The 23,086-nt window shown below is 46.7% G+C and overlaps 1 protein-coding gene across 1 annotated transcript in view; it reads left to right on the top strand.

Annotated features, from left to right (window-relative positions):
• Kiaa1549l (KIAA1549 like) overlaps nucleotides 1-22,802 on the top strand; it is a 254,917-nt gene extending 232,115 nt beyond the window's left edge. Inside the window, exons 17-21 of the mRNA XM_034636214.2 lie at nucleotides 612-962; nucleotides 12,953-13,050; nucleotides 15,380-15,528; nucleotides 17,605-17,756; nucleotides 22,521-22,802. Of these exons, the coding sequence (XP_034492105.2) occupies nucleotides 612-962; nucleotides 12,953-13,050; nucleotides 15,380-15,528; nucleotides 17,605-17,756; nucleotides 22,521-22,802 (1,032 nt within the window). The remainder of the gene's footprint in view (nucleotides 1-611; nucleotides 963-12,952; nucleotides 13,051-15,379; nucleotides 15,529-17,604; nucleotides 17,757-22,520) is intronic.
• Nucleotides 22,803-23,086: the final 284 nt, after the last annotated feature.

Genomic DNA, 23,086 nt, shown 5'->3' with positions numbered 1-23,086 from the left:
CGTTCTAGATCACTGGATCTCAAACTTGAGCAGACATCAGAATCCCCTGGAGTGCTTATTAAAACCCAGATTGCGGAGCCCCACCTCAAGAGTTTAATTTATCACACACCCCACCTTGAGACCAGCAATCTCAAAGTAGCTTTTTGTTATTCTCCTATAACTAGCATCGGGCATCCAGAAATTCCCTAACCAATTGGCTAGACGCAGGACCATTTAAAGAGTTTGTCTAAAGTGCCATCCCTTGGGGTGCAGATGACAGGATGCTCCAGATTCTTATACCCAAAGGTATAAAAGATTTTAGACAATATGACTAATTTCATCAATGAAAGCCATTTCTAATGGTTATGCTAATTAGCCAAGTCTGCGGCACTTGGGTCTCTGGTTGGAAGGCCTCCATGCACCTTGACAGCTGGAGGGTGGCCCTTCTCACATAATGCGTGCTGACAGCCCCTCTCATGTGAATTCCTGGGTAAGGCACCTAGGATATGAATTAAATTAGCTCTGATTCTAATATTGCCAATCCGAGTGAATATTTTAGAATAAATCTTAAAGGCCACCTTCATGGGAGAGAGCTTCACCGAGGAATTAATGAGCTTTGTTTGGTCCCACAGACTGAACCTGAAATCATAGAGGAAACCAACGTTGACAGAGTTCACGAGCCGCGGGGCTACGCCAGGTCGAGGCAGGTGAAAGGCCACTCGGAGACCTCCACACTGAGCTCCCAGCCCTCCATCGACGAGGTCAGGCAACAGATGCACATGCTCCTGGAGGAGGCCTTCAGCCTGGCGTCCGCGGGCCACGCAGGCCAGAGCCGACACCAGGAGGCCTATGGCTCTGCCCAGCACCTGCCCTACTCAGAGGTGGTGACCAGTGCACCAGGGACCATGACGCGGCCCAGGGCCGGGGTGCAGTGGGTGCCCACCTACCGCCCAGAAATGTACCAGTACAGTCTGCCCCGGCCGGTAAGTCAGACGTCCCCCTGCCTGCCATCATCTGTGGGTTCCAAGGACTTCTAGTGATAAGCCACCTTGGGATTTAGAAACAAAGATTTTTCTCCATCCCCATCGTATTCTTCACCCATGGTCCAAAGCCAAGCCTTTTATTCCTGTTGAGAATCCCTTATGTCCAAACATAACACATTTAAGAATGGATCTTCTTTTCTACTGTCCCTCCTGGGAAGGCCAGGATGGACAGTATGAGTGAAGACCTCATTCTTCACTCGCTGGTGTCTTCCTACACTTTCAACTGTGAAACCCAATTTAAATGTCAAAAGGCATCACAGAGCCGCATGTGAAGGGGTTGTGCAGGCTGGTGGCCCAGAGTCTGGGCTTCAGCCAGGTGGCTTGACTTTGAATCCCAGCTTTACCACCTGCTGGCCTCCGGACTTGGGCAAGTTACTTACCTTCTCTAGCAGTGGGAAAAAAACGAATATGAAACTTAACCTACTTCCTAGAGTTCTCATGAAAGTTAAATGAGTTGATATTTGTGAGGTACCAGAAGAACTCCCACTTCACAGTAACCCTGCAGAAGTATTATTCATAATTATTTCATTTAGTAGTAATTGCTCCCATGATTTAGCATAACGATCTGAATCAGTTTGAATTTCATTTATCACCATACTATCTACCTGTATCTTTATAAGGACCTGTAGTTGGATAAACCATAGATCATGCTAAGACAATGCTTTGTGCATATATAGATTCCATGCCCCATCCTGGGAGTTGCTCCTAAATAGAGCTTGGTAAATTGTTATTGTGACGTGTGTGTGTGCCATTGCTTTACTGATATTGGGTACCGACCTCAGTGTTCCTTGGGTGTTAGTTACTCATTGTGTCCTAACAACAAGCCTCTGAGGCAGACACTAGTTTTATGCCTGTTTTACAGGCGAGGAATCTAAGGATACACAGTTTGTTCAAGGCACAGAGCCAGGAATGGGTGGAGCTGGGACCCAGGGCCCAGCAGTGTGGCACCAGAACTCATGTTCTTAACCGGCATGTTACATCACCTCTCCATCCACATTATTTATTCCATTTGTAGTAGTCTACTTAGGGCACCTGTGGGTTTGTGCCGACCTCAACGTCTGCACTACTCTGGCACTTAATAAATTGCTGTCCTCATAAGCCTGCACCCTAGGGTGAGTTTCCTTATTGCTCTCCTTTGCTCCATGTTCCCCCTTTAAGGCCACTGAGATGTCTCCCCTGGATGTGCTGCTTTTTGTCCCTCGGTCTCTCTTTGCTGGCATTTTGAGTCCTGTCTCCTACTTGGCACCCTTCTCTGTCACCTGACTATCTTCCCCCACCCCCTCCCCAGTGTGTTAACAGGAGAGCCTAAAGTTTGTTTCAAATTGGACCCCCTGGGGAGAGGTGGCAGTGCTTGGAGTCAAGATCAACACAAGGCTTTGTCCTTAGGTTGGCAGGTTGAGCATTTCTGTCTTGTCCCTTCAATCCAGGGGGATCACATCCCAGGAGTTTGATCTGTGCTGATTAAGTTCTCAGCTGCTTCATTCTTAAGAATGTTAACTTACCAACCTGCAGCGAGTGGCAGGAAATGGGGTGGCCCAGGCCACTCAGGCTTGCTGGTCTACATGTTCCTTCCTGAGGTGAACACCAGCTTGGGGAAAACAAGACATGATCAGAAGGAGAACTCGTTTTCCTTATAGTCATCTTCCTAGTTCATGATATGCAAATCCAGAGTATAAATAATAAAGGAAATAAGGTAAACACAGGCTTCTTTTTTACATTCATTCTCTGAGATATGGGTAGAATATAGAGAAATTTTCTTAATATAATTAATATATATAATTGTATATAAATATGATTATAATATAATATACAAATATGATTTTTATTTCGATTGTGGTAAAGTATATGTAACATAACATTATTTTAACAACTTTTAGTACAGTCAGTAGTGCTAAGAACATTCACATTGTTGGGCCACCAATCTCCAGAACTCAATTCATCTTGTAAAACGGATACTCTGTATTCATTAAAAAAATAACTCCCCTAACCTCCTTTCCACAGCTCTGGCAACCACCATTCTACTTGTTACTATGAATGCAACTACTCTAAATATTTCCTATAAATAGAATCATTTAGTATCTGTCATTTTATGACTGGTATGATTCACTTAGCATAATGTCCTAAGGTGTGGTCCTTATAGCATACACCAGAATTTCCTCCTTTTCAAGCCTTAATAATGTTCTACTGTATGTATACACTACATTTTGTTTATCCATTCGTCTGCCAATGAGCACTTGGGTTGCTTTTGCTTCTACCTTTTGGCCATTGTGACTAGTGCTGCTATGAACCTAGTGCAGGTATCTTGTGTCCTTGCTTCATGTTCTTTGGGGTACATACTCAGGAGTCGAATTTCTGGGTCATATGGAAACTGTTCTCAATTTTTTGAAGGACTGCCATATTGTTTTCCATGGTGGCTATACCATTTTACATTTCTACTAACAGTGCACAAGAATTCCAATTTCTGTACATCCTCACCAACAGTTGTTATTTGCTGGTCTTTTTAGAGTTGCCCTTCTAATGAGCTTGAGGTGGTGTCTTGCTATAGTTTTGATTTGCATTTCCCTAATGGCTAATGATGTTGAGCATCTCTATTGGCCATTTGTGCCTCTTCTTTATGTAATTTTTAGGATAAAATAGACCTTGGAGCAATGCCCAGATCTCAGGAACACAAGTTTAAGTCTGCCATCAGGGAACTTTGGTGGGTACATTCAAGAAGCACTGCATTCCAGCAACTCCGAGGCCACCACTGGCCACATTCCCATTGTTCTGAATCTATGCATCCTTTTTTCTCAGAAAGACTTAGAAAAATTCTCACTAGGCTTTACAAATCTGTCATCTCAAAATACTTTTCATGACAGTCATGTTCAGTTTCCAAGATTATGGTGTTCTACTAATTGCACATTAAATTGGTACCTGCCTTTTTTCAGGGAGAGGGAATTTCCTCAGTGAGGTTTAGAAAACACTCTAATTTTTTTTTATACCATGTTTATATGTACCTCTTAGGTGGCTGTCCTCTGAAAAAGCTTACCTATATCCATTCTGTGTTGATTATCACCAACTTCAATCTCATTGATTCATCCTTCCTGGTCTCCTCAGCTCAAAGTAGGATGATGCTTACCAACTGACTGATCTTAGTGACTGCAGCTCAAAGCCTCAGACTCTTCTGAAGATGAAATGCTAATTCCTGTAAAATGCTTAGCATGGTTTTCTTGCCTCATGAGCACTCAATATTTTTCTTAGGTGCTACTATTCAGAGTGCCTGGTATTGTGACCAGCACATCAAATTTTTCAACAAATGCTAGCCTTATTATCGAATTATTCCTTCCCTTTCCTTGGGCCCACTATGTATATATGTTTCCCACATTTCCGAGAACACAGCTCCTCCTCTTACTCTGTTCAATTCTTTCATGCCCTTGGTGCCCCAACTCAGAGTCCCAGAGAAACTTTGCTTCTATATGAAGATACTTCTCAAGAATAACTGGGCTCCTCTGGATGGATGCCAAATTCTGGGAATCTAGAATGAGATCTGGGTGTCAGAGAGAAAAGCTTGGACAAGCAGGACAAGTCTTCCAACCAGTGACAAGTGAGAAAACCCCATACCCCATCACCATTACACCTCGACTTAATAAAACCACCCCAAAAATGTATAGAGGGACATATGAAAAATCAGATGCTTCTGCTTGCTATAATTGGGGATTAAAAGTTGTGCCACGAAGGGCAAAAACATTAGCATTATATATTTTCAAAATTAAGCTACCTCAAATGGAAAAGGGCTGAGACATAACCCCGCAGAGAGATGAACTGTTAAACGCAAACAACATTGAAGGTCGTTAAGATTTCCTTCTTTGCCAACAACCCATGAAGACTCTGTGTCCATGAAAGGAGAAAATGCCTAACAATACACAGTAAAAGTGATTCTCGATCCAAGTTCTCAAGGAGCCTCCTTGTGCTATGATAATGTGGAAATCAATAGAAAAGGTAGCAATTTAGAATGACAACTATGATTACTTTTCAGCTTCCAAAAAGGAAGCGCTTTGAGCTCTGCCAGGGGATAATTGGAAGCTGGTGGTTTCGATGCACTGGGGCAGCCGGATGGCATTTATATCATGGAAAGAGTTGCTACTGGCAGCTTAGGATGTCTGTAATGCAGTTCAGGAGACTTTGATCATCTTTTACCCCTTAGTATTGGTAAGGAAATTGGACTCAACGACCAATCCAATCCTGCTAACAGCCAGGATGGCTCTGTGCGAAGTGGAATGAGAACATCCCACCATAACCTTCCTGGGATTCAAAAAAAAAAGGCATCAGAGGAAAACATCCTCCCAACTAGACTCTTTACAGGTGGAATTAACAGTAAAAATAACAACAACAACCACAGCAACAGTTGCCGTCTGCTGAGCTCCCATTGTTTAGTGTGAAGTGCTGGATGGAAGTTATCTCTTCTAATCCAACAACCATCCTTTGAGGTCAATGTTATTATCCCCAAGTACCCAGTGAGGAAATTGAGGCTTAGAGAAGTCAAGAAATGTGCCCAAGTTCACATAGCTATCCCTTAATACCCAGGGGCTTTATTTCAGGATCCTCCAAGGATACCAAAATAATTAGACACTCAAGTCCATACTATAAAATAACATAGTCTTTGCATGTCTAACCTACACACATTGTTGTATAAACTTGAAATCATCTGTAGATAACTTAGAGTACTTAATGTAAACGCTAATGTAAATGCTCTGTAAATAGTTATTGTATTAGTTAGGAAATAATGACAAGGGAAAAAGTCCACATGTACTCAGTACCAATGCGATTTCCCCCCCCCAATATCTTCCATCTGCAGCTGATTGACTTCTAAGACATGGAACCCTGGATACAGAGGGCCAACTGTAGAGCTGTAGATGGCAGAACTGGGGCAAGAAGCTAGAGCAGTCTAACATGGAAGCCCACACCCTTTTCATCCCCGATCAGAGTGAGTTATAGGGATGCTTCTAGGCTCTCATGGGAGCTGAATCTCCAAAATATTGGAGTATCATCCCATAAAGAAGCTGACCCCCTGTTTAAGGGAATTCTGTCCATCCCTGCCATTGGATGAGTAAGGGAGACATTTCCATGAAGATAAAGTTGGAGATTTTTTTCTCTCTCCTGTCCAAAACAAAATAGTAAGCCCCCCAAAACCTTTGTGAATGATGAAACATGTAGGCATATCAGGTGTGTGTTTGCATCTGCCCCAACATCTGGGCTCAAGAGATGTCACCTTGCTTATGTTTCTCCAAATAAGATTCAAATCTGTCCTGAACACCCATCTGGCCAGTATGGGTGGGAAATTGGGGTAAGGGAGTCCACACCAGTCACTGCTAATTGTGCATTGTCTCCCTCTCAGGAGGCCTTGGAGACAGGTCCCTCTGTCCTAACTGGCCTCCCTGGGCATGGGCACTTTGCCTTTGGACTGCCCTAAGAGATCATCCCTGAATATCTGGCAAAGGCATACTCCACTAAACTTAGACACACCACTCAAGTGAATAACACCCGCAGTTTATATAGAAATGGGAAGAAGGAGTGGGGAGAAAGCGGAAGTCTAGAGAACACTTAGTCTGTAAACGCAGGTGTGCAAGAAAAGCCACTTTGTCCCTCTGCAGTCCTCTCAGCCAGGCTCAGGCTCTTCCTCTCTGCTTTCCAAGGACCTACATGTGCAAAGCGTGGGGGTGGGGTGGAAGGAGGCTGTAGTGCCTGGTCCCAGTTTTCCTCATCTAACCCCTCTGGTTGGCATCCCTGGAAAAATCCTTGTGCTGTTAGTCCCGCAGAGGACAGCTGGACCCTCATCCTCCTGATCCTGAATTCTTGCCAGACTCCTCCCTTGCTTTGCTTGCCTGCTAGCCCTGGGTCTCCTCACTCCCCCTCTCCTCCCCACCTCCCCCGTCTCCCTTTCTCCCCCACCCTTCCTCCTCCTCTTCTTCCTCGTTCCCCTGAGAGACCCACCTTTCCTTTCCCTCTCCCCTCTCTGGCACCAGGCGTGGCACTGCCTCAGGCCCTCTCACAGGCTCCTGAACAGCCTGCCCTTCTGTCCTTCACCCTGCGTGTGGAGGGGTTGGGGACAATCCTGTGCTGTTGCGGATTCCTGGGCTTTCCAGAGGTGGGCACGGGTCCTTGTCAGCACATTCCCTAAATCTCTCCTCTACCTCTTCCTCGGGGTGTGAGGCAGGACGTGGCCACTTTTCCAGACCCTTCGGCATCTTGGCTCTGTGGCCCACCCCCCCAACTCTCCTCTTCTTCCCATCTGGAGGGTGTTTCCCAAACACAGGGGCAGAATAGTCCAAATGTCCCTCACTTCTTCCAGATCTCTTTTTATGGCATCAATCTTAAACCCTGAGTGGTTTAGGACTTAAGTTCTTGAGAGTCAAAATCCTAGGTTCTCTCAGTTTAGCAGGTTTGACTTGTGAGCTCCGGTGAGAATCGACCCTTGGCCAACTTCATTTTGCTATGATCTTCCCTCCCTGGGGCAGAAAGGTGGGATGTCCCAGTTGCTCGGAACAGAGAAAGGCTCCTAGAATTGAAGAACCATGGAAGAAAAAATGAAATCTTAATTTTATCAGAATATTATTCTGTCTCAGAAAGAAGGGATAGCTTGTAGTGAGTACCTAGTGTGTGCTAAATATGGCATTAAGATATAAGTCCATTCTTTAAAACAACTTTGAAATCCAGATATGATGCTGTTACTTCGACTAATAAGAAAGCAGGCACAGGGGCTGAGGCTCAGTAGTAGAGCACTTGTCTCGCATGTGTGAGGCCCTGGGTTTGATCCTCAGCACCAAAATAAAATAAAAAGGTATTATATCCACCTACAACTAAAAAAATGTATTTTTTTAAAAAAAAAGAAAGTAGGTACAGGAAGTTAAGTTGCTTGAAACCGAGTAGCTGGAAAGGACCAAAGTCAAGATTCAGTCCCAGATGTGTCTGATACCAAAACCCATGGCCTTTGCCTCACGGAACCCTGAGCTCAGACTTTCAAGACAGCACCCTTAACTGACAGCATGATTTTGAACAGGTCAGTTGACCTCTCTGAGCTTTCATATCCCCATCTGTTAAGGCAAGAGGTCTCAGTGTCTCCTGTTCTCTTCCCAACTTGAACCTTCTTTGATCCCTGAGGCCTCAGAAACCTCAGATAATGCTCCATCAGTAGCTCTTGGGTCGCTGTCAAGGTAAGCCCTGGGTTTGTTTGTTTTCTCCACCTTGGAGTTAAGACTTTAATTACCAAGTCCCTGCTTTCAATTAAATAAGAACTGTTTTTCTAGAAGATTGTACCCCTGTAACCAGGATATGAAGTTACTTATAGCTGGAATTGAACAAGGTGGATGTTATTCTGCCTGGAGCAGCACACTTGGGATCAGCACACTGCTGTGAAGCCCAGTGTAGCCATGGCTATGGAAAGACTGGAGCATCCACTCCAACCTGAGGCTAACTTGCTGGCATCAAACAAGGGCTTCTACTATAGTTTGAATCTGGCCCATGTGTTAATAGTTTGGTGCCCATATGTGGTGCTATTGGGAAGTGGTGGTACCTTTAAGAGGTGGGGCCTAATGGGAGGTCTTCAAGTTGCTGGAGGTATGACCTTGAAGGGTATGGGGGATCCCAGTCTTCTTCTCTTTCAATTCCTGGTCATGAGGTGAGCATTTATTCTGTCATGATGTGCTGCTACCATAGGCCTAAAGCACCAGGGCTGATTATAGACTGAAATCCCCAAAACTGTGAGCCAAAATAACCTTTTCTTTTTATAAGTTGATTATCTCAGGTATTTGTTATAGTAACAGAAAGCTGACTAATACTGCTTCTCATGAAGGTGGGTTGGCTTTGGCCTGTGGGTCTACTTTCATCCACCAAAAGCCAAAAATCCCTTAGCTTGTTCCTTCAATGGCAAGCTGCCCTTCAGCCTCAGCCCTGAAGTGTGTCCCTTAAAGTTTCTGCCTACAGACCCCTCCTCCTGGGTGGATGCACATTCACAAGGAGGACACAGTGGGTCTTGCCTGGGCTCCCTCTCCATTGAGATCACTAGAGAAGATGGTTCTGATCTACTCCTGTCACCCTCTACTCCAGCATAGTCAGGCCTGGGACTTTGAACAGACTGGTCACCTTCCTTCCTTCGATTGCTGGATTCTAGTCACACCCAGACACCTACATCCTTGAAGACCCATTTCCAAAGACTGCCTTCCAACCTGAGTCTGGTCTTTATGCTGGTCAGAGGCAAAGATCCCAAAAGATGGTGTCCTTGAGCAGCCACTGTCATGGAACAGAGAACTTGGAACCTGTCAATCGTTTTGAGTAATGGCTTCCAGTGGGGTCCTAGTCCCAAAGCAGCCAACAGAAGCTAGATTCCAAGTAACTGAGGAAGGGAGCCTGAGTACAGAGGAGAGAGGACTTGAACCACAGGGAGCCTGCACACGGGGGTGGGGGGTGGGGGTAGGAAGATCCAATAAAGAGGATTCCCCAGGCTGTGAGCACGTGGCATGGGCTGCATCTCTGGTTTTTATGTTCCCAACCCCCCACCAGGCTGCTCCAAGGGCCAAGGATACAGCCTCAAGGTGACAGTCTGATGTCCTGCTTTCCTCCTGCGAAAATCTCCCCTGGAGAGCACTCCCTTGGTGCTAGTCAGAGGTTCAGAACTTTTATTCTGCTATAGGACAGACAAGCAGAGGAAGCTTTTTCTTGGCTGGGAAATCATGTTGACGGCAGAATAAACCTTCCAAGAACCAGGGATAAAAATAAGTTGTCTGCCTCCCCTGCTGAGCAGCACAGCAAGGCCAGAAGAGAGGAGAGAGGATGGGAGCCCCTTTCTCTATTTCGGGAAGGGAACACCTCACCTGTCAGTTTATTGATAATTACGGAACGTAGAACTTGAAGGGCATCCAGAAGAATGTTTTTGAAACTGTCTGAGTAACTTTAGGGTTCAGGGAGGCCCCCCAGGGAGCACCATGAAAGTAAGTGAAGGGTCAGATTCACCAGGGAACTTCCTCCCAACAGCAGCCAGAAAAGCTCTGCTTTCATTCTGTATCAGGGTCTTCCAGGATGGTTTTGCGACTGAAGATAGGTCTGGAAGACCATGAGCGAGGCCAAAACCTATTTCATAAGGAAAACAAAACGAAACAACAGAGAGACAAGGTATAGAGAGAAGGAGTGACCTTTTCTTAGAAAGTGAATGGCTAAATCAAGATGAGAGCCTGGATCTTCTTATTCGTGGTTCACTCAGCAGCATTCAGAAAACAGTAACTTAGCACCACCAGGTGTGAGGCACTTTAGTAATGAAGGGGTACCCTGAGGAGATGGACACATCTGTCTAGTGGAGAGGCAAGTTACAGTTCCCCAGATATCGGCCTTTGCATACATAGCTAACTGATCCTCAAAAAAAAAAAAAAAAAAAACGGGAAATGCAGCTCAGTAATATAGCTCTCCATATTGATTCAGTCAGTGCTTCCAGATCTGGGCATATGTTTTCTTTTGTTCTTCTACTAAAAAGTTGCTATTGCTGATACACTTCAAGGTCGACAATGATTTTCTCTGAGCGCTTTTGCCTTTCATGTCTTCTGAGTGCAAATGAGAAGGCATCTGTCAGCCTTGTTGCCATCTCTTTGTGGGTGGGATGCCTTTTCTCTCTGTCTACTTTTAAGATCTTCTCTTGGCCTTTAGTATTCTACCACTTCACTACAATGTAGTCAGATGTATGTTCTGTTTGAATTTGCTTATGCTGCTTGAGATATAATTGTGCTTCCTGAAAGTGTTAACTTATTTATTTAATAAATTCTGGAAAATTCTGAGCCATGGCTTTTTCAAATATTGCCTGTCCTTCAGTCTCCCACTTTTGTCCTTCAGGACTTTAACTACTTGCATCTTAGATCTGTTCATTCTATCCTCTGTATCTTTTATATTTTCTATCTCTGTCTCTTTGTGCTTAATTTTTAGTAATTTCCACAATTCTATTTTCAGATTTGTTAATTCTCTCTTCAGCCATGTTAATCTATTATTTAATTCCCCTACATTGAATATTTTATCTCAATAATCACTTCTGAGAGGTTTGGAGGTGTTTTTGTTTTTGCTTTTTGTACTGGGGATTGAACCCAGGGGCCTTAACCACCAAACCACACCTCCAGCCCTTTTTTATATTTTATTTAGACATAGGGTCTTGCTGAGGCTGGCTTTGAACTTGCGATCCTCCTGCCTCAGCCTCCTGAGCCGCTGGGATTACAGGCGTGTGCCACCGCACCCAGTTGAAAGTTGTTTTTCATGGATGCTGGATCTTTCCTGATAGCATCTCTCTGATCGATTATTTGTTTAAAAACATATCTTACATTTTTATTCCTTGTTTTGTATCTGGAAACTTCAGACTCTGTACATCTGGGTATTTTTTCCCTACAGTCTTTCATTTTTCTCTCCTGGTTTGTTTTATGGTCTTGGATTATGACCTCCTCTTTGCTTCATCTTAATCTGTACTAATCCTGAGAACCTACTTTGAGACACTTCAAAAAGGACTTACGATCGCTTCTACTTGCCAAAGTACCAAGACTGAACCTTAGTGTCCCCAGTTCCAAGGCTTGATCTCTTAATCGATTATCAGAGTGGCATTTATCGTCTGGGTAATCCCACCTTTTATATTTGCTTACTACTTTTTTCCACCTCTGGTTTCAGCTCCTGGTTTTGTTTTAGTTTGCTGAGGTGTTTGGGGAAGGAGGTAGACAGAGGAGGTATTGTTGAAGACTTTGCTCACAGCTTGCAGTTTTCACAGTGCATTTAAAAGTACACGTTGCCCAGAGCCTCATTGCTTCTGCCTGGCGTGGCCCTTCCAGGTGGGTAGACTGCCATAATGCTGGAGGGGGAAGACCTCATTCAGCTTAAAGAATCCTGCTGTGGATTCCCAGTGCTGCAGCTTTTGATGCTGATGCTTTCAGGTTTCAAGTCCTGTCATCCTGTTCTTTGAGAGCTGTGGTAGGCAAGATGCCTGAAGAAAGACATGGATGAGAAGCACTACTTAAGCTTTGTCTTCCCAGAGAGCTTTTCTATATTTTTCTCCTGCTAAAGGAAGCGGCGGCCTGACTCTTTCTGATTCTGTCCATCTCTACCTATCTTTCTTTTATCCCCTCAAGTTTGGATGAAAGTCATTACTTTGGTAAGAGTTTCAATCCCTTATCCTTGAATAGCACTTTATAGATTGCAAAATCCTTGCACAAATGCTCACTTGCCTATCTTCTTAGTTGCTCTCTGGGTAGAGCATCAATGTCCCCACTTCTGAAGAGGATACAGGAGTCCAGAGAAGTTCACCTGATTTGCCTATAGATGGATCTAATAAAATCTAGTTATCAGAACCTCCACACATCCCTCCTGACCCCAAACCCATTTCCTTTCCCTTGCTAAACCTGCCTTTCAGAAGAAAGTCAATCATATTCATTCATCCAATACTTACTGCCTGATGTATACCAAGCACTGTTCCAGGCACACAGATGTTACTGACAACAAAGCCCTTGCCCTTATAGCCTTTAGGTTACAATCGAGCCAGTGTCAGGTAATAAATAACCAAGCAACATTACAATACCAGAAAGACCAGAAAGCGGTCTTTCCCCAAACGAAAGACCTTCTCCAGGGGCAGAACTGAGAGATAAGTATCCTCAGTAGAAGGAACAGCATGGAGCAAAGCCCAAGGCAGGAAGGAGCTTGGCTAAGGTAGCTCAGAGCTAAGAGCTTGGCTATGTTCTGGGAACACTGAAGGGCTCTTGAAGACGGTGGCCGGAGCAAGGAGAGGGTGGTGAGAGATGAGACAGGAGAGGTAGGGGAAGGGGTTCAGGGAGGAAGGAGTGTCAGGCCCTTGGAGCCTCACTTCCTCCTTACATAGGTGGACCCTGCGTGCCGACTGACGCTGGGTTTTAACAGATCTCGCTCCGTTTGTGTCTCTCCCACAGGCCTACAGGTTTTCCCAGCTTCCCGAGATGGTCATGGGCTCTCCCCCTCCACCTGTACCTCCCCGGACTGGCCCGGTGGCTGTTGCTTCTCTCAGGCGGTAACACGTTCCTTTCTTTGCTTTGTTTGGAATATTTGGGAAAGGTGTGGTCTGTGGACAGCAGCACTAGGAAATGTCTTTCCTGTTCTGTGCCTTTTAAGGCACCCACCTGTTCAGACACCTGTGTATCTGTGGCACCCCAAGTGGGGCCCGGGGAGGGTCGGTGGACCAACTCTCGGGACTTCCCAAATATCCTGAATAGAAAGTCCTTCCTAATCTACAGTCAAACACATACACACACACACACACACACACACACACACACACACACACACAAAACACAAGGTCAACTGCCCCATACCTTGAAAGCCCAGACCCTGACCTTGAACATCTAAAAATGACTCCAACACAGGCTGCCACAGTGGCTGCTACAAGTCCGAATGCCTCCTGCAGCCATGTTAACACTCAGCGGCTGCTCTGCACTTAAGTGTGGTGTCTGAGAGGCCAGGGAAGAGTGCCTCTGAATACCCACCCCCAACTCCTGATGTCTAAGAGGATGGAGCTGAAAACATAGGAACTCGGATTGTATGAGGCATGTGTTAAATCTTTTCTGTGCTCTGTAATGATATAAGAAGCACTCATTTTTAATAAATATGGACACGAAATATAAAAGCCATGAGTACTAGGAAAGATTGGGATAATCCCGCTGTCCAGAGTTCTGCCCTGGGGGGTACCCACGGGCCACTTCCCTGGGCCTCCCTCCTCAGCCTAACCCCCAACACACTAGTAACACTCATCTGTGGACCACAGGCCTAGACTCTGAAAATACTGAAGAAAATAGGAGTGGCACCCAAAAAAAGATCCCGACTCAGTTCCAGTGGTTTAGAATGTGGAACTGTATAGACGCCACCCCTGGGTGCCAATGGAGACCAGGGTGGGGTGGGGAGCAGCTGAGCAGGGTTCCAGTCCCTGATCTACCAGGAATATGCTGTGTATCCCCAGGCAAGTTGCCTTGCCTCTCTGGCCCCTGTAATGGCCTACGCAATTTCAAAAGCCCTGGAATTCTCAGAAGGGGGTCTCAGCAGAGTGTATGGAGCAGAACCCAGTAATTTTCCTAGGATGGGACTTTGGAAATAGCAGCAGAAGTCTGGAACAGCATGTGGGAGCCCAGGGGAGGGAGGGAGGCCAGAGGGAGGTCTGAGCCACTACCACCCACCCTGGTGGATATCAGATCATTGCAACCCCCACATCTAACCCTCCTGGGGAACAGGAGGGGGCTTCTCTGTTATCCCGGGAGCTCTGGGTTAGAGGGCCTTGATGTCACCATCTGTGCCATGGCCAACGTCTGTTTCTTCGTCCTTCTTTCCACCACCATCTCCTCCCTCACCCTTTTGCACCATTTGCCATCCTTGCCAAATGTCAGGAGGCCAGAAACCCAGAGAATTAGATCAGGAAGAACATTCGAAACAGAGTTGTCCACCCCTTTCATTTTACAAAAAGGAAACAGGCTTAGAGAAGAGGCGAACCCAGACCTGCCTCCTGTCTTCTCCCTGCGGTGGCTCTTCTCTGCTCTTACTGTGACAGCCCCTCCTCTGTCTGCACGGGTAGCCCTGTGGGCTGGCAGCCTGCCACCGGCTGTAGCCGCCTCTCCCTCCTTCCCATTTAACTGTAGAGGAGCCCAAAGTCCCTTCTGTGACAGGTTGCTGATGAGGAAAGTCACCTTGGGGATGCACCCTCTGTAGCTGGAGGGACGTCTGTGTCCCCCTCCGCCAGGCTGCCACTCTTATTTGCCTACTGAAATAAGATGTAGACCTGATTCTCTGATTGTCTGTGGGATCAAAATATAGAGGGGAGGTTCTTTTATTCATAATGTTCACAAAGTGCTGTTTCCTTGCTCCTGAGAGCAGCCTGAACTTCACAGTGTCTTGGGCTTCCCACTTCCTGCCAGTCGTAGCAAATGTGGCCCTGCAGTCACCGACCTGGTCACCTGTGCTAGTGTCAGTGAAGGGAAGCCCCCCTCCTCGCCCCCACATTCTAGATGGAGCCTTCTCATTGGCTGCCAATGATGTCATCACCTCCTAAGTTGACCAACCCCAGCTAACACCCAGTGCTAATTGCTTTGCTTCTTTTCCGGAAATTAAATGTTCTCCTGCCCAGAGGCACAAGAGCCACATTAGGGAAGAACTGACCTTGAACATGTAAAAGGTACTCCAGCTCTGGTCACCCTATGGCTCCTACAAGTCTGAGCTTCTCCTACAAATCTAGTCCCCAAGACTCCACCCCTGTGGGGCTTGGAGGTCATAGCCTCCTACCAAAGGTATTAGGGATGCTGCCCCCTGCCCCCTGAGGTCTGGGGACCATGCTAACAGAGCCCCTCTGCCCTACCCAGGTCCACCTCAGACATCGGCAGCAAGACCCGAATGGCCGAGTCCACAGGTCCTGAGCCAGCCCAGCTGCAGGACAGCGCCTCGTTTGCACAGGTGTCCAGAGGCCCCGTGTCCGTGACACAGTTGGATCAGTCTGCTTTAAATTACTCAGGTGAGCAGGAGGAGGAAAGCCCCAGGGTCCTGGTCCCTACTGCAGAGCCCCTCCGTATCCTGGTCCCCAAATCTACTCCGCCTTCCACGTGCCACCCTCGGGAACCAGAGCTTCCACATTTCTGAGTCCCCTCATGACTTCACAATCCCGACTAGAAGAGCTACTGATTTTATTTCTTAAAAGATCTGAAACTGTACAAAACACCAAGTTTTGCTGAAATCAGGGTGTATGTTGACATTTTTCCAGTTCTGTGAGGGGTTTTGTTAAAAGCATTACAGCTGGGCACAGTGGTGCACACCTGTAATCCCCGTTACCTGGGGACACTGAGGCAGGAGACTCACAAGTTGGAGGCCAGTCTCAGGAACTTAACAAAATCCTGCCACGAAAACTAAAAAGGGCTGTGGATGCAGCTCAGTGATAGAACACACCTAGGTCCAATCCCCAGTATTGAAGGAAGGAAGAAAGGAAAAAAGTAAATTAGATTTATGCTTACAGCTATCCACCCCCTTCTTAATTCCCTTTCCCCAAGATATTCACAGACCATGAGTAGTGGGTTTTAATCTTTTGCCAAATGCAAGTCTATATAACAGTATGTATTCATGTCATGCATTTTAAATTTACATAAGTGATATGCTATACATTTCCTTTTGCACTTTGTTTTCTTGATTCAACATTGTTTGCAAGATTTTTCCAGATTGCTACCTACATACTAACTAGCTTATTCATTTAAACTGCCATATGATGTTCTGTGTATGATACGCCACAATCCGGCCTTTCCCTCTCAATGGACATTAAGTGTTGTTTCCAGTTTTTCACTATGACAAATAAAGTCCAAATGGAACATCAAGGTTTGTACATGATGTAGTTAGTGTTTTAATTCACTCAGACCATACCTTTTAGACTAAAACTGCAAACACCCATTTGACAACATTTAATAAAGCTTTCACAGCATTCAGGAATTCCACCAGTGAAGTCCATTCGTTTCAATTTTTTTTTTCTTGGACCTTTAAAAGCATGCATTCTTCCAGCCTCTGGGGAGGCTAAGGCAGGAGGATCCTGAGTTCAAAGCCATCCTCAGCAACTTAGCAAGACTCTGTCTCAAATAAAATAATTTTAAAAAGGGCTGGGGGATGTGGCTCAGTGGTTAAGCACCCCTGGGTTCAATTCCTCATACCAAAAAAAAAAACAAAAAACTGACAACAACAACATAAATCCCCAAACATGCATCCTCTTGGGAGGAAATCACCCAGACACTGGGGTGTCATTTCCTCTTGCCAGCAGGTCAGGGGTGTTGGGTTGGGGAGTAGGAAGTTGTAAGGGCTCACTGGGAGAGTTTGGCCATTAAAGCTTAGAGAGCCTGTCAGTTACAGCAGAGGTTGCCCTCCCATACTGCAGGTGACTGGGGTTGGGCTTGCAGGAGGAGGTTTCCTGCTTTCCCTGAACCCCATCTCCAGAATATTTTCCTCTCATTCTGTACCTAGGGCCCATGCCAGAGTCCCCCCTGGCTCCTCAGCTTCCTCCAGTCTGAGCTGATGCAGGCCCCATGGCTGCCAGTTGGGCCTACCACTCCCTCTTCAGGGGTTGGGAAGGTGGGAAAAGTCCAGAACCCAGCAAAAGTCTGTCCTTCCCCCAGGAGAGTGCAGACCCCACACCTGGCAAAAGGGCACAGGCTGGATTTAGCCCCTATTTGGCCTCTAGGCCAGGTTCCCTGAGCATGGCACCCCCTGTTGCTCTGCACAGTGTCTCTAAATAAAATATTAAAAAGGAGCCTGGTTCTACAAAGAGGAAGGCCTGGTTCCCACTCCTCTGGCCCACACTCGTCCCTGCCCTAACCCTAACCCTAACATTCCCTGGAGCCTCGGCCATCACAGCCGGGGATCACTGTACCTTAGATAGAGCTGCACCAGCGTCACAGCCCAGAACAAGTGCCACTCAGTCAGATCTGATCTAACAAGACCTCAAGCCCAGCTGACAGCCAGGCGTCCTGTGAAGCTGGCTTTCTTGGGCTCTGGGCGGCGCTGGATCCCAGCATCCAGCCTCTCCTGATCTGCTCTCCCCCCACCTCTTCCACGCCAGGTAACACGGTGCCGGCAGTGTTCGCCATCCCAGCTGCCAACAGACCTGGTTTCACTGGCTACTTCATCCCCACGCCTCCCTCGTCCTACAGGAGCCCAGCCTGGATGTCCTACGCGGGAGAGAACGAGCTCCCAAGCCAGTGGGCCGATTCGGTGAGACCCCTGCTGATGCCCTCATAAAACTTCACTGGCTGGGCACACTTTCAGGAGATGCTGGAGTAAAAGCCTGAGCCCCAGATCTGGCTTATCTCAGCACCCCCCACACTAACCAGATGGCCCAGCCAGTCATTTAACAGACACAGTGAGGTAAGACAGGGTGTCCTTGGGCACAGGAACTTGAGACCTGTTTCCACCACAGATTCTACCTCCTAGCAAGAGACCTTAATCAAGTGAATTTTTATAATCATAGCTACCGTGGGTTGAGTATTTTCTATGTGCCAGACACCATGTTAGATGTCATATGTATAGAATCTTATTTAATCTTCACAAAAACCCTATCAGGTAGGTATTATTGGTCCCATGATTACTCCCATTTTGCAGATGAGGAAACTGAGGCCCAGTCAGCTGGTGTGACTTGTCTAATACCTACACAGTGAGTAAGGTGCCAACGTCAGAATTTATACCTGCACCTGTATGACTCCAAAGTATTCATTAAACTTGTTTCTTTTAGCTGTCAGAGTTGATAACATTTTAGATCCAAGGCCAGCAAATGAAGCATTAGAAACCCAAGACTGAAATTACCTTGTATATAAATCCTAAGACTTCCTGCCTGACTTCCAGCCAAGGACTGGCTTGTCCTGATCCTTTGGTTTCTTCCTTCATTACAAGTAGGAGTATATGGCACGGTCTGTACCTACCTGGTATTCAAGCCCAAACCTGCCTTCTGGGTCACCTGCAAGGGGGCTTCTATGAGGGGGGAAAAAAGCCTAGTGGTGGCCTTTGGAGTGGGTCATCTAGTCCCTGGGTGACACTGCTTACTGTGGATGAGAAAGGCAGGCTGAGCCTGGTGGTTCCCTGGTGCTCTAGGTCATTTTAGGTTGGTCTCAGCATTTGGAGTTAATCCTAGAGTTAGGAAGAGGAGAGTCTGGACTCTAGGAGGACTCCCTAGAGTCCAGACTCTCCTCCTACAGCTCCAACTCAGCATTAGTGTCTATCCTCCCTACAGTGATATGACATTTAAATGACAGCACCTACATGCATTCGCTTTCCTGTTGACCAAAGCTAACTCCTTTGATTTCCAAAACATTGAAAACTGTATGCCATCTTGCATGATATTTCGGAAATGAATCCTATTCTTTCCCCTTCTTTAAAAGAGGACGTGACATAATTTCGTTTGTCTTCTGTGAACCATTCAGCATCATTTGGCCTCACTATACCAAGAGAACATTTGTAGGATGAGCTCTAATGGTTGGTAGGATTATTGCCCCTACGTCAAGTATCTCCAAACTACTCCAATTTGGGGGGTTATTGCTGTGGCTCAATATGGTTCTTCTTTGCCTGATCTTGTTCCCAGCTGGCACTTTATATTGGTGTCAATGTCCTCACTTCCAGTAATACGGATTCTTGAATGTGTTTTTCCTAATGTGCTATTCTCTGCAAATGAAGCATGTCTGAGCTCATTATAATTGTTTATAAAGTTGGAGTAAATAAGCTCTAAGAGAGGATCTAGAGGGAGTTCCTGCTGCTACGTCTGTGAATTTTACTGTGGTACTTTATAGCATCTATTTTGGTTGTTAGGGGGCTTGCCCCCCCACCCCCGTACTTTTTTCATTCTCTGCTTTTCTGACATCACTGGCTATTATTTGATTGGTTCAGAGCTTATTTGACTCCATAAAATAGTCTTAAAAGTCTACAAAATAATGTAATACCTTCAGAAAGTAGGTAAGTTGTACAAACCAGCAGTAAGCCCACAGCTTTGACAGCTCACTGGCCGTGTGCAGTGTTAACACTGGGTGCTATGAGAGAATTGGTAAAAGGAAGTATTTTCCAAATCCTTGACCTTGCTCTCAAGACACTTTCAAATGAGAACTTAGCTAGGCTTGTAGCTATGTTCAGATGCATAGAGTTCCTTAGATGTTCCTTAGAGTTGAAGGAAAGGAGCCCAGTAAATGGAAACCTGACCTTCCTGACAGAATGACTGGATCGTTCTGGGATCATCCCCCTCAGTGTGAAAGAGAATGAATTTCCTACCAGTTGCTTCTAATGGAGAGAAGATGATGCTGCAGCCTAAATGGTCTTTCTTGGAGCCCAGTTACCACCTGCAAAGCAGGGAAGTGTGCCCGGAGCTTGGAGCAAGCTGGGCAGGACAAGATTGAGAGCCCGTGAGAAATCATGCAGGAAGATCAGAGGGACCAGTTGTCAGCTTAAGAAAGATACTCCCTTGGGGGAGGGTTGATCACACCCTCCACACCAGTGTGAGAAGGAAAAGCATCCCCAAAGCACCAGCCTGTATATTCTATCATCTTCCCAGTTTCTGGATATTACTAAGGCCACCCCAGTAGACTCAGGTGTCCCTAGCTTGTCCCAGCCACCAGGTCTTGATGCCACAGAGAAAGGGGTCTCAAGAGTCGGACATTGACTCTTTTCACACCAGCATGTGCAGTTAGCTGAATTTAAAATGAGGACGAGGGGATGTGGCCGCTTCCTTCTCCACCACTTGACATCTGCTCCTCATCCTTCAGTGATTAAGCCCAGGCTCCAGGGGACCCGCTGCTGTGTGATGTGCAAATTATGACCACTAGGGTGCAGCAGTGAGTAAGCGAGGCCACGTCCTGCCTTCACAAAGTTGATGACCTGTGACAGGCAATGGCATCAGGAGGGATGACTGTCACAGTAGAGAAACTGCAGGAAACACCTAACAGGGGCCTGGACTAATGTCAGCCTGGTAAAGGTCCCCAAGAGCAAGGAAATTTGAGCTGACATCTGAAATGTGCTTCCCGTGCCCTGGCCTTGGTTCCTGGTCACCTGTGCATTCCCAGCTCTTGTGGCCCAAGGACTCTGACAGTCCAACTCTGGTTTTCCTCTACGAAATAGAGAAACTTACAAGTGCTACATAAAGACACCTGCCATTGCCACCTATTTACTCCTCTGTATTTCTTTGTTAGGTCTCGTGGGGAAGTTAAAGCCCCAAACGCAAACTTAGGATATTGATCCAGTGACTTCTTACTCTGCTTGCATCCTGGACTACCGAGTAGCCCCAGAACGCATCATCCCCAGCAGATCCTCCCCAGAGTGTCCTTTCCAAAGCACAGACTCCCCCTCTGCCTGACACCCAGCCGTGGTTTCCACGCCAGGGTCAGCTGTGCATCTTAGAAGCTGGCCTTCTCGGTAGGGGTCATCAGAACTTCCAGCAGGGAAGAGAGGGTGCTGCTTTCCCACCATATATTCCCTCATCCAAAATTTCTGATTCATCACCCAACCCCATTGCTATGGTCTGAAAGTCTGTGTCCTCCTCTTCGAATTCAAAAGTTGAATCCTATCACCCCAAGGTGATGGTATAAAGAGGTGAGACAGGGGGTGATGAGATCACAAAGGTGGAGCCCATGTGAAGGGGATTATAAGAGAGATCCCTCACCCTCTGCCATGTGAAAGTGAAAAGATCGTTGTCTATGACCCAGGAAGCAGCCCTCTCCAGACATGGAATCTGCCAGTGCCTAGCTCTTGCACTTTCCAGCCTTCAGAACTGTGAGAAATAAGTTTCTGTTGTTTCTAGACACTTCTGTTTGTGAGATTTTGTTATAACAGCCAAACAGACTAAGGCAGCCATCGGCTCCATCTTCACCCAGCGCCCAGAAGAGCATGTCTGTTACGAATGGGAACGGGTTGTGTTCCTCAGAAGTGTGATACAGAAAATAGGTAGAAGGACCAGGAAGCTCAATGTCATGGTCTGGCATTCATGGGCTTTTGGACCTGCACCTCCCTGGGGCCATTGACTTCCCTGTACCCCTCCCCACCCCCATGCCTTTGAACTTGCTTTCCCCTGTTCCATCTTCCTGGAAGTAGACTGACCCCTGCGGTCTCTCCCAGAGAGCTGCCCACACATGCCCCCTTCCCAACAGCACCCTGTGCTGTGGCAGCAGTGTCACTCATTCTGCAGTGATCCAGCCAGCATTATGGAACATGAAGGTCTCTGTGGACTAGCCTAGAACAACATCTCCAACTGTGGCACCCTTTCTGTGGAAGAGTCACTTCTGAATTCCATGTCCTTGCCTTGTCCTTATTCCTAAGAGTTTCCATGTATTTATGTATAGTACAGTGTGTCTTTCATTTTTAAATGAAAAGAGAACATTTTTTTTCAGGAAACTAGATCATATCCTGGATCCTAGACACTATAGTGCAGGGTTTAATTCCCAGCCCTTGGAGCCAGATGCGGCTGTGCAAAGCATGTCCCAGCGGCTTGCTGGCTTTTGCCACTTGAAACCCAGGGGCACGCTTTGCTTCGGTATTCTCACCTGTTAAATAAGGATAACAGTACCGACCTCCTGGGCTGCTGCAGAGAATTAAATGAGATAATGTGTGGAGATCCCTTGGCACAGGGTTCCAGGATTTGTAGCTATTATAGAGAAGAAACCCCTGCACTCCCAAGCAATAGTTCTAGTGACTGGATTATACTTCAATTAATAAGGAAGCCAGGAGGTTCAGACGTAGACTCAGATATATTCCTAATGTTTTCAGCAAGATTTAAAACACCTATTTAATTCATCCAACCAGCATATTCAGTGAGTCCAAATGACCTGTTTTCTAAACGCATTTTAGATCTTGCATCCGTACAGTGGTACTTGGCTTCCATTTTCTGTTTTCTTTTAAACGCCTTTCCTTGTCCTCAGTCCCCTCCTGCTACCAGTACCCAGTGTGTCCTGTGACTTGCGCTCCCTCCTAATCCCAGGCCCTTCTCTTCTCTCCCAACGTCCTCCACAGGTCCCCCTCCCCGGGTACATCGAGGCCTACCCCCGGTCCCGGTACCAGCAGAGCTCACCCTCCAGGCTTCCTCGCCAGTACAGCCAGCCCACCAACCTGCACCCCAGCCTGGAGCAGGCCCCCGTGGCCTCCGCAGCGGCCTCGCAGCAGAGCCTGGCAGAGAACGACCCACCTGACACCCCCCTGACCAACATCTCCACCGCGGCCCTGGTGAAGGCCATCCGGGAGGAGGTGGCCAAGCTGGCCAAGAAGCAGACGGACATGTTTGAGTTCCAGGTCTAATGCCTTAGCCCCGTGGGACTCTGCACTTCTAGACTCCAAGGAAGCAGGCTTTGGGTCACTCACACCGGAAGTGTGGGGACTTGAGACATAGACAATGGGTGAATCTCACCCTCAGTTTCAGAAAAGGTGAACAGAAAAGGTGAACAGGGGGGCTTCTGAGAAACAGAGGACGTTCATGAACGACTAGATTCTTGGTTTGTGCAACTGACGGTGGGTCAAGACGTCCCTGCTTGGGACCATGTGAGTGATACTCTGTTATTCCGAGTGTTTGAATCATCCTTAGG

Source organism: Marmota flaviventris, chromosome 9 (genome assembly GCF_047511675.1).
Source record: "Marmota flaviventris isolate mMarFla1 chromosome 9, mMarFla1.hap1, whole genome shotgun sequence".
In the NCBI taxonomy this organism is placed as follows: domain Eukaryota; kingdom Metazoa; phylum Chordata; class Mammalia; order Rodentia; family Sciuridae; genus Marmota; species Marmota flaviventris.
The sequence above is the reverse complement of the archived record's forward strand: the minus strand, read 5'-3'. Positions and strand labels throughout refer to the sequence as shown.